At 55.2% G+C, this 14,613-nt stretch overlaps 1 protein-coding gene across 1 annotated transcript in view; it reads right to left on the bottom strand.

The window, feature by feature from the left end:
- Positions 1–14,613, bottom strand: part of LOC118227666 (disintegrin and metalloproteinase domain-containing protein 10-like) — a 78,590-nt gene that overhangs the window by 5,347 nt on the left and 58,630 nt on the right. The window contains exons 5-12 of the mRNA XM_035418405.1: positions 13,773–13,873; positions 10,891–11,055; positions 9,768–9,860; positions 9,061–9,244; positions 3,478–3,641; positions 2,498–2,681; positions 1,986–2,136; positions 1,696–1,879 (exon numbers count right to left, since the gene is read on the bottom strand). Coding sequence (XP_035274296.1) covers positions 1,696–1,879; positions 1,986–2,136; positions 2,498–2,681; positions 3,478–3,641; positions 9,061–9,244; positions 9,768–9,860; positions 10,891–11,055; positions 13,773–13,873 — 1,226 coding nt within the window. The remainder of the gene's footprint in view (positions 1–1,695; positions 1,880–1,985; positions 2,137–2,497; positions 2,682–3,477; positions 3,642–9,060; positions 9,245–9,767; positions 9,861–10,890; positions 11,056–13,772; positions 13,874–14,613) is intronic.

Genomic DNA, 14,613 nt, shown 5'->3' with positions numbered 1-14,613 from the left:
ATTAAATCAAACCAAAACAAACCTTCCTGGATTACCCCACCACTGTATCAGAATGTAGCCAGGTCTACTGGCCTTAGACACACAATAGGAGAACTAAGAGGTTCTAGCCAATGAAAATGAGCCTTCATCAAGTGACATCACCATAGCTGGGAATTAGAATGACATCACACCTCCAGTGGTTTTAGAGCAAAGGCTGATCCGATATGAGCTGAATCTGAAGAAATGCAGTCCAGATAAATAGCACACAGGGCCCACCCCACACTCAGAAACACACCCACACACACAACACACAGCACCCAAACCCCACACTCAGAAACGCATCCACCCCTATAACACACAGCACCCAAACCCCACACTCAGAAACACACAGCACCCAAACCCCACACTCAGAAACACACCCCTATAACACACAGCACCCAAACCCCACACTCAGAAACACACCCATATAACACACAGCACCCAAACCCCACACTCAGAAACACACCCATATAAGACACAGCACCCAAACCCCACACTCAGAAACACACCCCTATGACACACAGCACCCAAACCCCACACTCAGAAACACACCCACACACAACACACAGCACCCACCCCACACTCAGAAACACACCCCTATAACACACAGCACCCAAACCCCACACTCAGAAACACACCCTTATAACACACAGCACCCAAACCCCACACTCAGAAACACACCCCTATAACACACAGCACCCAAACCCCACACTCAGAAACACACCCCTAAAACACACAGCACCCAAACCCCACACTCAGAAACACACCCCTATAACACACAGCACCCAAACCCCACACTCAGAAACACACCCATATAACACACAGCACCCAAACCCCACACTCAGAAACACACCCATATAACACACAGCACCCAAACCCCACACTCAGAAACACACCCCTATAACACACAGCACCCAAACCCCACACTCAGAAACACACCCATATAACACACAGCACCCACCCCACACTCAGAAACACACCCATATAACACACAGCACCCAAACCCCACACTCAGAAACACACCCATATAAGACACAGCACCCAAACCCCACACTCCGAAACACACCCCATAACACACAGCACCCACCCCACACTCAGAAACACACCCCTATAACACACAGCACCCACCCCACACTCAGAACCACACCCACACACAACACACAGCACCCACCCCACACTCAGAAACACACCCCTATAACACACAGCACCCACCCCACACTCAGAAACACACCCCTATAACACACAGCACCCAAACCCCACACTCAGAAACACACCCATATAACACACAGCACCCAAACCCCACACTCAGAAACACACCCATATAACACACAGCACCCACCCCACACTCAGAAACACACCCCTATAACACACAGCACCCAAACCCCACACTCAGAAACACACCCCTATAACACACAGCACCCAAACCCCACACTCAGAAACACACCCATATAACACACAGCACCCAAACCCCACACTCAGAAACACACCCCTATAACACACAGCACCCACCCCACACTCAGAACCACACCCACACACAACACACAGCACCCACCCCACACTCAGAAACACACCCCTATAACACACAGCACCCACCCCACACTCAGAAACACACCCATATAACACACAGCACCCAAACCCCACACTCAGAAACACACCCATATAACACACAACACCCACCCCATTGAGGCAGACTTGCGTCTCTCCGTGGCAGGCTGTGAAGTTGGCTTTGGGCTCGGAGGAGGGGCAATGGGGTTGGGCTCCGTTGCACATGCCCTGGTGGGCGCACTCCGACTCCTCCCGGCACTTCTCGTTCCGGGTCTTGAAGCCGCAGTCCCTGGTACAGCAGGGGCCCTGGCTGGGGCTGTGTGTGGGGGGAGAGAGTCGGTTACGCCAGTGCCTGTGCGGAACATGCCGGAACATGCCTGCTCCATGTGCGAACGTGGGCCGGACGCAGCACGGCTGCTTGCCTGCACAGTTTGTTGGGCCTGAGCTTGCACTTGTTGCCGTCTGCCTGGTTGGCGTCGAAGCAGCACTGGTCCTTGCACTGGTCACTGTAGCCGCAGTCACACTGCTCCCCGTCCTCCACCAAGCCGTTACCACAGATTGGCTGACCGGACTCTGAGAGAGCACACACACACGTACACACATACACACACACACACACGTACACACACACGCACACACAAACACAGACATACATACACACACACACACACACACAAAAGTGTGAACTCAACTTCACACCAGTCCACTTCTAAAGCTGTTGGTTCCGCCTCACACTGCTTCACTCAGATCCTGTGACTCATGACTAGGCAACAAGCTCGATGTCAACAGACTCCATTGCACAGCACACTTTCAACCCTCACACAGTACGTATGCACATAACTGTAACATCACTGTACGACGCGGCTCACGGCAGCACAAACGACACGCTCCAGGTGCTTCTGCCAACTGGGCGTCTCCGGCTTCCTGCACTTACCCACGAAGCAGCTCCCCCTCTTCTTATCCAGCACCTGGGTGATGTTGCGCACGCTGCAGATGGAGAACCTGTTGTTGTTGAGCTTGTCTCCGGACGTGGCCCTGGCGTACATGATGTAGTTCCCCCTCTCCTTCAGGTCCTGGCTTTTGGACTCCCCTGGGGTGCACTCCGTCCCCGAGTCGTGCTGGGGTGAGCGGAGGGGGGTAAATTAAATAATAATCAGGTGAATGGGGAGGGGGGGGGGGGGTGGGGGGGTGGGCGTTCTGCTTCCTGTCCAGCTGTCCAAGTAACAGAGCCAGACTGCTGCTTCACTCTGCCTTCCCTTCACATTAAGCAAGAGCCCGGATGCAAATCTGTTTCCTGACAGCCATCACTGGCTAATAGCAAACAGCTAATGCTAACCAGAAGAAAGTGCATGATCTGAGATGGCCATCAGAACTATTCAGAACAATTAGAGATTCTGGTTATAATGTTGTCATAAGCTGTGTTAAATGCACACAACAAAAATAAAATAAGGGTCAGAATGGCACATGGCTCAATCACAGTTATAATACATAACTGAATATTTAATAACTGAAGTTCACAAATCACTGACTCCTTATTATTCATTATTCCATTTCTTATTGATAAGCAAAAACACTGCTCTTTAATATTCATGAGGCAGAGCCAGGGACCCTCCTTCACGTAATTTACTGACATCATTCGTGTCTTTGTCTGAAAGCTTAAGAGTACACAAATCTCTGTGCAGTCGCTGTTTACGCAATAAGAACAGGAGCTTCAAATTCCACTTAAGGGAAAACCAGGGTTTGAGTGTTCAAATGCTCTCTATCGTGGGACTCACAGAACATTCAAATATCAAATGATCGGAAATACGCATTCCCACACAACGGAGCAGCGGGTTTTCCCCGAGTCATCAGCACCAGCTCCCAGGATCCTCTGCGTGCGTCCGAAACGCAGGCGCACCAGACCCCGGCACTCACCGGAGAGCCGAAGTTGTGGCCGACCTCGTGGGCGAAGGTGATGTGGGAGACTTTGGGGGGCACGTGGGAGGCGTAGTTCTGCACGGTGATGATGCCGGTGTTGAGGGACTTCTTCTTCCCGTCCGAGTACAGCTTGCTCTTCTCGCAGATCCCCCCGGAGCTTCCTGCGGGCACACGGGCGAGAGTGCCCCATCGTTACCGAGGGAACATCTTAAGATGGAAAGTATAACAGGGCTCAACCAGAGGGCAATTCAGGGGGCAAGCTTCCGTGGAAGCTTCTGGAGCACCGTGTGCTTGTTCAGATTCTGCTTACATTTGTGACCCATTTTTTAAAAATTTTATTTTATTTTTTGGGTTTTTTATTAGACAGAACAGTGTAGAGAGACAGGAAGAACAGGGGAAGAGAGAGGGAGAGACGTGCGTCAAATGGACTCGAACCGGCGACATCGCGGCTTGCAATGAGCACGTGGATAGTGCTCTACAGGCTATGCCACGAGACACCCCCATTTGTGACCCATTTTTAAATCCTTAATTTGGAATACCCGATCGCAACTCTAGGGCAATGACATCATAAACTGTGGAGTGGGAAGACAAGCAGGTGCGCTTTCCGAATCGTGCTAACGATGAGGTCGTGCTAATGTTTTTTTTTTTTGGTCCTCGGTTTCTACGCCAGGCCGTGAGAAATGAGACCGGGTCAGGCCAGGACAGGACAGGGAAGGGAAGGGAAGGACAAAAGAAAGTTCCGGGCCACTGCTCGCTCCCTCAGCCATTCAGGAGTGTGTGGGAGGAGCCAGGTGGTGCCCCATGCTAAGCGCTCCCTGGATACGCGATGCGGGTAATGAGAAACAGACTGAGCGCAGCGGAGGGTGCAGAGAGGAGGCGTCTTCACCCCGCACACCCGCCCGCCCGCCCGCTCGCTCGCTCCAACTCGGAAGATGGACAGCTAGCTACACCGATCTAACGTTTCATTTGACTTGCAAAAGAAAAAGAAAAAAAAAAAGAAAGAGTGAGTCAGAAGTGGAGAGAGGAGCAGTGGCACAGAGGAACTTGGCTGAGTTCAGACGAGGCTCTCTCTCTCTCTCACTCGCTCCCTGCTCTCTCTCTCTATCTCACTCATTCCCGGTATTCTCTCTCTCTCACTCTCTCCCTGCTCTCTCTCTCTCTCGGGCTTCCACTGGCAGAATGCCGCTAGGCCGCAGGGTCCTCAGTTCTGGCTCTGTGGAGCGTTCAAACTCCATGCGGACAGAATCAGGGATTTCACCTTCTCAGAAACATCACACTCTCCCCTCTTTTGCGCTCACGGGCTAAGAGACCAGCCCAGAATCCAATTGGGGAGGTGGGTGTACACCTAATTTGGCCTGGCTGAGAGCCGAGTCAGCACCATCGGGGTCTGGTACCGTGGTCCTGTCCAAACTTGCAGTCATGGGAGAACACCGAACTGGGGCTGAAAGAGCTCCGGCCCGCTGCGGGTCATATTAACGCTCTGCTCTGTGAGAAGGAAAACCGCCCTCCTACACTTACTAGCAGGAACCAATGAATCAGCACATTCTACACGAGCGAGGCAGCAGAGCTAATAGTGCCTTTAATCCCGCCATCAATCAGGGCCAAACGGCGCCCGTGCCAAAGAGAGAGCAGATGGCGCGCCCGCACGCGCCAGTGTGCCAGTCACCCCCCCCCCCCCCCCCCCACCCCGGGGCGGCCAGTTTAAAGGTAACGACTCTCCGCTAAAGCGCCCCCGCCCAGCGAGCCGCCCCGTTCGCCGCGCTCCACCCGACAGCGCAGGTGTGGAATGGACCCCCCTGCGCTCCAGTGTGGAATGGGCCCCCCTGCGCTCCGGTGTGGAATGGACCCCCCTGCGCTCCGGTGTGGAATGGACCCCCCCCTGCGCTCCGGTGTGGAATGGACCCCGCTGCGCTCCGGTGTGGAATGGACCCCCCTGCGCTCCAGTGTGGAACGGACCCCCCTGCGCTCCGGTGTGGAATGGACCCCCCTGCGCCCCGGTGTGGAATGGACCCCCCTGCGGCCCGGTGCCGGCGGCAACGGGCCGGATCCGATAAGGAGACCGTTACCGGGGGCCCGGCCGGAGGACCCCCCCGGCGTCCCCAGCTTAGCGCTCGGTTCCAGTAAACGTCACGGGGAGGTTTTTTCCCCAAACGCATCACGCGCGGGATCGGGGAGAGAGGGGAAACCTTGAGGATCGATGCGCGGCGCTATAAGAACACTGCTAATTTGCTCGCATCGATTTCCGCGCCGCTTGTTTTTCCGGAGCCCGCCCGGGTCCCTGCACTCAATTAAACCCCCGGCCTGAAATTAGCCCCGGACCGCGCGGTCGGGACGCGGCGATGAAGAGGGGGCCGCCGGCCTCGTTTAGACGAAACGGGAGGGCCGTCCGGCGAGGAGGAGGTGGAGGGGCCGGAGCTTGGGGCCCCGGCGGGGCCGTGTAAGAGCAGGCTTCGGGGCCCGTTTAGGCCTCGGCCCTTTGGCGATGTAGCGCAGCTCCGTTTTAGCCGCGCCGCCCCTGCGGAGGCACACACCGAGGTGAAGCGGTTTTAGCCGCGCCTGCGGAGGCACACACCGAGGTGAAGCGGTTTTAGCCGCGCCTGCGGAGGCACACACCGAGGTGAAGCGGTTTTAGCCGCGCCTGCGGAGGCACACACCGAGGTGAAGCGGTTTTAGCCGCGCCTGCGGAGGCACACACCGAGGTGAAGCGGTTTTAGCCGCGCCTGCGGAGGCACACACCGAGGTGAAGCGGTTTTAGCCGAGCCTGCGGAGGCACACACCGAGGTGAAGCGGTTTTAGCCGCGCCTGCGGAGGCACACACCGAGGTGAAGCGGTTTTAGCCGCCCCTGCGGAGGCACACACCGAGGTGAAGCGGTTTTAGCCGCGCCTGCGGAGGCACACACCGAGGTGAAGCGGTTTTAGCCGCGCCTGCGGAGGCACACACCGAGGTGAAGCGGTTTTAGCCGCGCCTGCGGAGGCACACACCGAGGTGAAGCGGTTTTAGCCGCGCCTGCGGAGGCACACACCGAGGTGAAGCGGTTTTAGCCGCGCCTGCGGAGGCACACACCGAGGTGAAGCGGTTTTAGCCGAGCCTGCGGAGGCACACACCGAGGTGAAGCGGTTTTAGCCGCGCCTGCGGAGGCACACACCGAGGTGAAGCGGTTTTAGCCGCCCCTGCGGAGGCACACACCGAGGTGAAGCGGTTTTAGCCGCGCCTGCGGAGGCACACACCGAGGTGAAGCGGTTTTAGCCGCGCCTGCGGAGGCACACACCGAGGTGAAGCGGTGTTATCCGAGCCTGCGGAGGCACACACCGAGGTGAAGCGGTTTTAGCCGCCCCTGATGAGGCACACACCGAGGTGAAGCGGTTTTAGCCGCGCCTGCGGAGGCACACACCGAGGTGAAGCGGTGTTATCCGAGCCTGCGGAGGCGCACACCGAGGTGAAGCGGTGTTATCCGAGCCTGCGGAGGCACACACCGAGGTGAAGCGGTGTTATCCGAGCCTGCGGAGGCACACACCGAGGTGAAGCGGTGTTATCCGAGCCTGCGGAGGCACACACCGAGGTGAAGCGGTTTTAGCCGCGCCTGCGGAGGCACACACCGAGGTGAAGCGGTGTTATCCGAGCCTGCGGAGGCACACACCGAGGTGAAGCGGTTTTAGCCGCGCCTGCGGAGGCACACACCGAGGTGAAGCGGTTTTAGCCGCGCCTGCGGAGGCACACACCGAGGTGAAGCGGTTTTAGCCGCGCCTGCGGAGGCACACACCGAGGTGAAGCGGTTTTAGCCGAGCCTGCGGAGGCACACACCGAGGTGAAGCGGTGTTATCCGAGCCTGCGGAGGCACACACCGAGGTGAAGCGGTTTTAGCCGCGCCTGCGGAGGCACACACCGAGGTGAAGCGGTTTTAGCCGCGCCTGCGGAGGCACACACCGAGGTGAAGCGGTTTTAGCCGCCCCTGATGAGGCACACACCGAGGTGAAGCGGTGTTATCCGAGCCTGCGGAGGCACACACCGAGGTGAAGCGGTTTTAGCCGAGCCTGCGGAGGCACACACCGAGGTGAAGCGGTGTTATCCGAGCCTGCGGAGGCACACACCGAGGTGAAGCGGTTTTAGCCGCGCCTGCGGAGGCACACACCGAGGTGAAGCGGTTTTAGCCGAGCCTGCGGAGGCACACACCGAGGTGAAGCGGTTTTATCCGAGCCTGCGGAGGCACACACCGAGGTGAAGCGGTTTTATCCGAGCCTGCGGAGGCACACACCGAGGTGAAGCGGTTTTATCCGAGCCTGCGGAGGCACACACCGAGGTGAAGCGGTTTTAGCCGCGCCTGCGGAGGCACACACCGAGGTGAAGCGGTTTTAGCCGCGCCTGCGGAGGCACACACCGAGGTGAAGCGGTTTTATCCGAGCCTGCGGAGGCACACACCGAGGTGAAGCGGTTTTAGCCGCGCCTGCGGAGGCACACACCGAGGTGAAGCGGTGTTATCCGAGCCTGCGGAGGCACACACCGAGGTGAAGCGGTTTTAGCCGCGCCTGCGGAGGCACACACCGAGGTGAAGCGGTGTTGTCCGTCGGCACACCCACGCCCTGCCGAAGGAAAGACTGCAGCGAGCCCTTTGGGTTTACCGTCCCGTTGATCCCGTCCTCTCAGCCGGGCGGCTCCCGCTCCGACGCCGACGGGGTGACCACCGCGCGGGCCGCGCGGGCTGCTTCTGAGGAGCGCTAACAGAGAAGCGCCGCTCGGCGATACCGTGCGCGTACATTTCTCTCTCTCCCTCCCTCCCTCGTCTCAAGCGGCGTTCAGGAACGGAAGCTGCATTAATGGGGTCCTGGTCTACGCTGCGCGGGGGGGGGGGGAAATGCGGCAGGGACGTCGGGTTCGCTCGAGGACGAGCGGCGGAGGTAAAAAACGCGACGCCGTAAGCGCTGATCGTAGCGCGCGTGCATTAAGCCGAAACTGCGGGTGACCGGGCACTCGCTAAACACAGTCCCCACAAGCGCTGGGACTTAGGAGGCAGTCTGAGCCGCACATTACAATGGGAGGGCTATGGGAGAAAGGCCAATAAGAGGGTCGTGTTCCAGGGTTAATGGAAATACAGTGGGGTGCGATGCTGATATTTATCAGACCGCAAACAGCGGAACCGAAGACACTCCCACTACTACAGACCAATTTAGGTAAGGAGGAAGGGCAATAGCCCAGCAAAACCAAATAGTCTACTGAGCATTTCAAATCAAAAACGAGTCAGCAGCTCGTTTTTGATTTGTGGAAAACGGATGCTGCCGTTTTCCACACCCGAGAGCAGTTTCAGCTCTACAGCACGAGTTCCCAAACTGTGTGTGACCCGCTACTGGCTCTTCAGAGGGGTCGAGGGGCAAGTGCAAACGCATGTCTTTTGATCCGCACTTCATTTACGTGTGTGAACATACATCAGGCTACATTTATTTTAAAAAAGCACAGGTGCCGAAAAAATGCATTCACTCATTAAGTGTATCTTGGGTTTGGAAAGTTCCGGTAGCGGTCTGGAGCCACAGTAAGGGGAAAGGCGATGGATTTTTTTTGGCCTCGGGGGCGGCCAGGGGTTTTGGTACCTGCAGCGGCCCCCACCCAGGCCAGCCCCAGCACGCCGTCATCGAAGTCCCTGTCCGTGAAGACGTAGGCCAGGCAGTAGTCGTCGTGGTTCTGCTCCGAGTTCAGCTCCAGGAACTTCTCCACCCCGATGTTGGCGAAGCGGAAAGGGTTAGACTTGTCCCTCTCGTCGCTCGTCGTGTTGATCTGGAAACAACGGAAGAAGGGACCGCAGGAATGAATAAACAAAGGAACGAGGTAAATAAGGTAGCACACATCTGGGGACTGAGCAGAACTGAGGTATGGAGAACAGAGCAAAGAGTAAGAGCAGAGTGGGGTGGAGTAATAATGATACAGGTGTCACTGAGGGCTGAGGAATCGCACCTCAGGCAAGACTCACGCATCTACGTTTCTTTGTTGTTTGCAAAAGGACTCTGGCCACAAAAAGAAGCCAGACAGAGAAATGATTCCAATTAAAACCCAGCCGGTTACCAACTCCAACAGACACCCCTCTTCAGAAGAGAAATAAATTGAATTCTGAGAAAACTCAGAGCTACCAAAGTAAAAAGGCACCAGGCAGTCACTGGGAGGATTCATGCATTTCATCAGTTTTTTCAGTAGCGCAGCATACTGCAGATGGAAAGGAAGTCTCTCCAGTTCCATCTCTTCTTCTTTTTCTCTTTCTCTCACACACAAACACACACACACACAGACACACACACACACTCACCCGGATCCTCTTCACCATGAAGCTGATGTTGCGGATGCCCTGGAAGTCTGTGGTCTGGTAGATGGAGTCGATGGCTTTCACATGGCTGGAGATCTGGAACGACGGGAGGGGAAAAAAGCTCACAGGTTATATATATATATATATATATATATATACAGCTATAAAACCCCTAAACGCATAAAGACGTCCCACCGCCTCCACGGATCATTAAAAAAAGGCAATATACGCAGCGCAAAAAAAAGCACCTGCCTGTTGATCTTTTAATGAAGTCCTAACGAAACGGGAGGAGAATAAAAATACACTTCTTATTCAGCAGGCGATAATGAACTAGCTTATTCCTCGGGTTCTGCGGGGACAGATATCCCAGGAGCGGCGCTTTCTTTTCGGGTTCTCATTAATCACCTCTGCGGCTCCAGAGCCGGGCCTGGCACCAGGCCCGCTCCTCTCCGGCGCTCAAACAAAAGGCCTCCCCATCTCCCAGCCTGCTCCCCGCCTCCTCGCCGCCACAGCCCCTATAACTCCAATTATCCCGCTGCTCCCCCAGCAATTATAATCAGCCCAGGCGTCGCCAATGGAGACGGCTGATTCACGAGGGCCGTGTTGGGGAGGGTAGGGGGGGGGGGGTTGGGGAGAGTCACACGGGCTGAAGCCGCCGATTACGCTGGGCCGGAGCGCACCTGGATCATCAGCGACCGTCATCCTGAACTCCTCCTACACATCAGCGACGCGAAACCGCCGGACACGGCCTCCGAGTGCGGCACATGCTCGTTACCGCCGTCACAGCGGCGATCATTAGCCCCCCCGCCTCCTCTCTGTCGCCCCCTGCTGGGAAAGGGGCCGCTCGTTCGGCCGCTCTACGTGTGTGGGCCTCGCTGGCCTTCGGTCCGCGCTTGGCGTCGCCGCTCGCTGAACTTCGCCCGCTTCTGCCGAGCTCAGCGATTCCCTCGCCCTCTTGATTTATTAGTCATCAAAGCCCAAAGACAACAGAGCGTATCCCAGGGAGACACATCCAGTCCACAGCGAGAGCTAATGTGCATACCCTCGTAGGACACTTTTCATTTAATGGAGACTGGGCTTATTTTTTCTGACCCGCGTACGAGTGCGGCTCGGTTGTTAGCGGTACCTGTGCGATGACCGCCTCTCTGGTCCCGTAGTATTTGAAGAAGAGGTGGTCCGTCTGGATGAAGAGCTGGCACGTGTTCTTCTCCACCTGGGCCGCTCGCCGCTTCCTGAGAAGCACCGGCCCGTCGGACGGCTCCTCCTCCTCCACCACCACCTCATTGGTCTCCTGTGGGGACGTTAAACTGTATTTAAGGTGTTAAACTGAGGTATGATTTTGAGTGTGAACACACCAAATTTTACCACGAAACTCTTGTCAAACTTACAGGGGCAATTAAAGCACAAGTAGGTTAATTGGTAGCAATCACAAAAACAGCTGCTGTGAGAGAAATCCAGCACCATACACTGTTCTTCCTACCCTCAGATTTTGAGTACTAAAATCAGGAATGTGGCCCAAGTTCTTGGTCATCGTCCTAGACGCGGCAAGCTGCCTCTCAGTGCTGACATTTTTAGTGTAGCTAGGCCAATATGTAGTCCCGCAATCCAGTTTCCCGAACAGGTGTAGTTAGGAATGTTGATGCACATGCATGACAATGTATGTATAAAAACAGGGGAGGTGGGGGGGTGTGTCTCTTTCTTTGTGGGCGGACCCTACTGCAGCTTTAAAAGAGGAAAATCAAGGGCTAAAGAAATGTTGTGTGCGTACTGTGGGAACCAGGACAGACAGACACAGGACGAGAGGATCCTCAGGACCGCTGGGTAGAATAGACGGGAAAGCACGCCCGTAATCACCTGATCACGGTTAACCCAACGTTCTCCACGGCGGCGTAAAACCGCGCGCGCGACCGATCTGAGAAAGATTAGCACTACTCCAGCTGTTATTTAGAACTTACACTGTGACACGCCAACAGAGTGGGTAATCATCCGTGGAAAGGCACCAGAGGAACACGCAATACTACAAACAAGTTTTATTATCACCAGCTTCATTAATTTACCTCGGCGGAGAGGCGTGAGGGAATTCCATTTACTGCCTGGAGCCTTCAGCCCAACATCATCATTAAACACGTTCAGCGCGGCGAAGGAGAGCCCGTGAATCACCGGCTTCAACAACGGCACGGGGAGCCGCGGTCCGTCAGCGTCGGCGCGCAGGGCAGGTGACATCCCCATAGCAACCTCCGGACGGCTGTGTTTACTGGCGCGTTAACCGTGCGAGGAACACGGGCCCCCCAAACAAAATTCATTTTATGGCGGTGACATTTCAGGGTGGGTCTGGTTGAGGCGTGAGTAGATTTCCGAGCGGGGCAGAAAGCGGGAAACAAAGGACGAACACATAGCCAAGCCAGGACAGGGAAAAGGCTCCATTAGACAGGCAAGATGACCTTGACCACACCATTGACCATGACAGTGGAATGCTAACTTCATGTCTTCTAATCTAGTGAAAACCCGTTAGCATGGAAGCCCTGTTCGATAAAACAAATCAATTCACCTGTTCCCTTAAAAAAAAACTCTAAAAGTGTTTTCATCAGGACAAAGCTTTACCTGCCTCGTGAAAAAATAGTACACTCAGCATACTTGATATAAACTTTAATTATACTTAAATAAACAAAAATTCTTAAGTATAAAATAGTATACTTCAGGTTTACTTCCACATTATATTTTTTCCCACATGGGGAAGTGCACTAATGGGTAAGGAACTGGTCTTGTAACCTAAAGGTTGCTGGTTCGATTCCTGCGACACTGCCGTTGTACCCCTGAGCAAGGTACAACGTACAACCAGCATTGCTTCAGGATATATCCAGCTGCATAAATGTAAATGCTTCTACTAAATGCCTGCAATGTAACGTGTGCTGACGATGACACAAAAACACGTGTCTGTGAGCTGAGAACAGAGCATAGTACAGTGGTGTTCACTTGTTCCCGGTAACAGATTTTTCTGTGTTTAACCGTCTTTATCTCAATTTCCTTTTCTCCCAGATATCTTCCTCAACCCAGTCCTGGGAGTAAGATACAGATCGGCCCACAGGCTCAGGCTGGGAGACGCGACAACGTTTCCTCTGTTTACTGAAGGGAGACCACATCTGTCAAGCCGTGGGATTGACAGGCCTCCCCTGTCGGAGGAGCGCGGCGTTCGAGGGGTTTGAATTTCAGAAACGGAAACATCAGAAACGCGCCCGGGTCCCCAGGACGGCTTTCATGCGGCGGCGGAGCGCGGGAAACAAAGCGGTGAACCTGAGGGCGGGCGGCTGTTCTGAGCCAGGAACAGAACCAGCTGCGCGTGGAAGCTAAACGTGCGTGGGAGTCTGCCTGCGCCCCCTCTGACTGGGGCTGTCACAGAGTCAGAGATGCACATGGTCTCAGCGGAGTGTCCCCTGATGCTCAGCAACTGTTTTATGCGTGTGTCTGAATGTATGTGAGTGTGTGTGTGTGCGTGTAGTCAGTGCGTGTTTGTGTGCGTGTTTATGTAGTCAGTGCGTGCGTGTGTGTGTGTGTGTGTGCACGTGTAGTAAGTGTGTGTGTGTGCGTGTAGTCAGTGTGTGTGTGTGTGTACATATGTCTAGTGTGTGTGTGTATGTGTGTGCATGTGTAGTAAAAGTGTGTGTGTGGAGTCAGTGTGTGTGTGTGTGTGTGTGTGTGTGTATGTATGTGTGTGCGTGTGTAGTAAGAGCGTGTGTGTGTGTAGTAAGAGTGTGTGTGTGTGTATGTGTGTGTAGTAAGAGTGTGTGTGTGTGTGTGTGTGTGTGCGTGTGTAGTCAGTGTGTGTGTGAGTGTGTGAGTAGTCTGTGTGTGTGTGCATGTGTAGTAAGAGTGTGTGTGTGTGCGTGTGTAGTGAGAGTGTGTGTGTGTGTGTGTGTAGTCTGTGTGTGCGTGTGTAGTAAGTGTGTGTGAGTAGTCTGCGTGCAGTGACACAGTCAGACACACTCTCAGTGTGCGCGCTGCGCGGCTCACCTTGGCGGGCTCCTCCACCGCAGAGGCCTGGTACTTCTTCATCCTCTCGAACACCGAGCGGTCAGCGCACCCCCCCTCCGGCCCGTACTTATGGGGATAAACTGCAAGAGACAAGGAGCGGGACAGCGTTCAAGCACACCCAGCCGTAGCCGCCGCGCCTTCCCCCCCCCCGCAACACATTTTTCTCCTTATTGATCTCTGCCCTTCGGCGCCATCTTCCCTGTCAGGAACATTTCCTTGACAGAAAAATACGGTGTCCTCGAACTCGGAAGCGGAGCCTCGCCGGTGCGGTGAGAGAGCTCCTTTTTTCAGAAGCCCTCGCGCAGCTCATTATACCCGAGGAGAGAAAGCGCTTCCTTCGGCTAGGAGGTGCGTAACGGGCCCCGGAACGAGATGAGACGGTTCTTTCATCCTTCGTCTCGTCCGTCCGTACAAAGGCGCCGCCGCCGCTAACGCCGCCGGGACTGACTGACGACGCCGATTTCCCTAATCCGCCAGGACGGGAGGCCGGCGCTGCCCCGCCCCCTCTCTCATCCCGCCGCTAATTGAAAGGAGAATCTCCAGCTCGCCCTCGGTGAGAAGCAGACAAACACGAACGCGTCCGGCACTCGGGGAGAAGGACAAGTCCCGGCCAAACCAAACGTTCTTAGAGAGCAAAGAACAAAGAGAGAGGGAGAGATGAGCAAACTGCCTGACCTGCCCCATCACAGTCACAGGTTAAGGAGGGACATACTGTAGGCGATCAGCGTACAGAGCATTGTTCCAGAATTGCCACAGAAGTCTTCCAGTACGATGACTTTCTGTTTGTTTGAACGCATTTCAATATTCTTCCCGGTGGTAA

Source organism: Anguilla anguilla, chromosome 5, assembly GCF_013347855.1.
Source record: "Anguilla anguilla isolate fAngAng1 chromosome 5, fAngAng1.pri, whole genome shotgun sequence".
Taxonomy (NCBI): Eukaryota; Metazoa; Chordata; class Actinopteri; order Anguilliformes; family Anguillidae; genus Anguilla; species Anguilla anguilla.
Note: the sequence above shows the minus strand (reverse complement) of the source record. Positions and strands in the feature narration are given on the sequence as shown.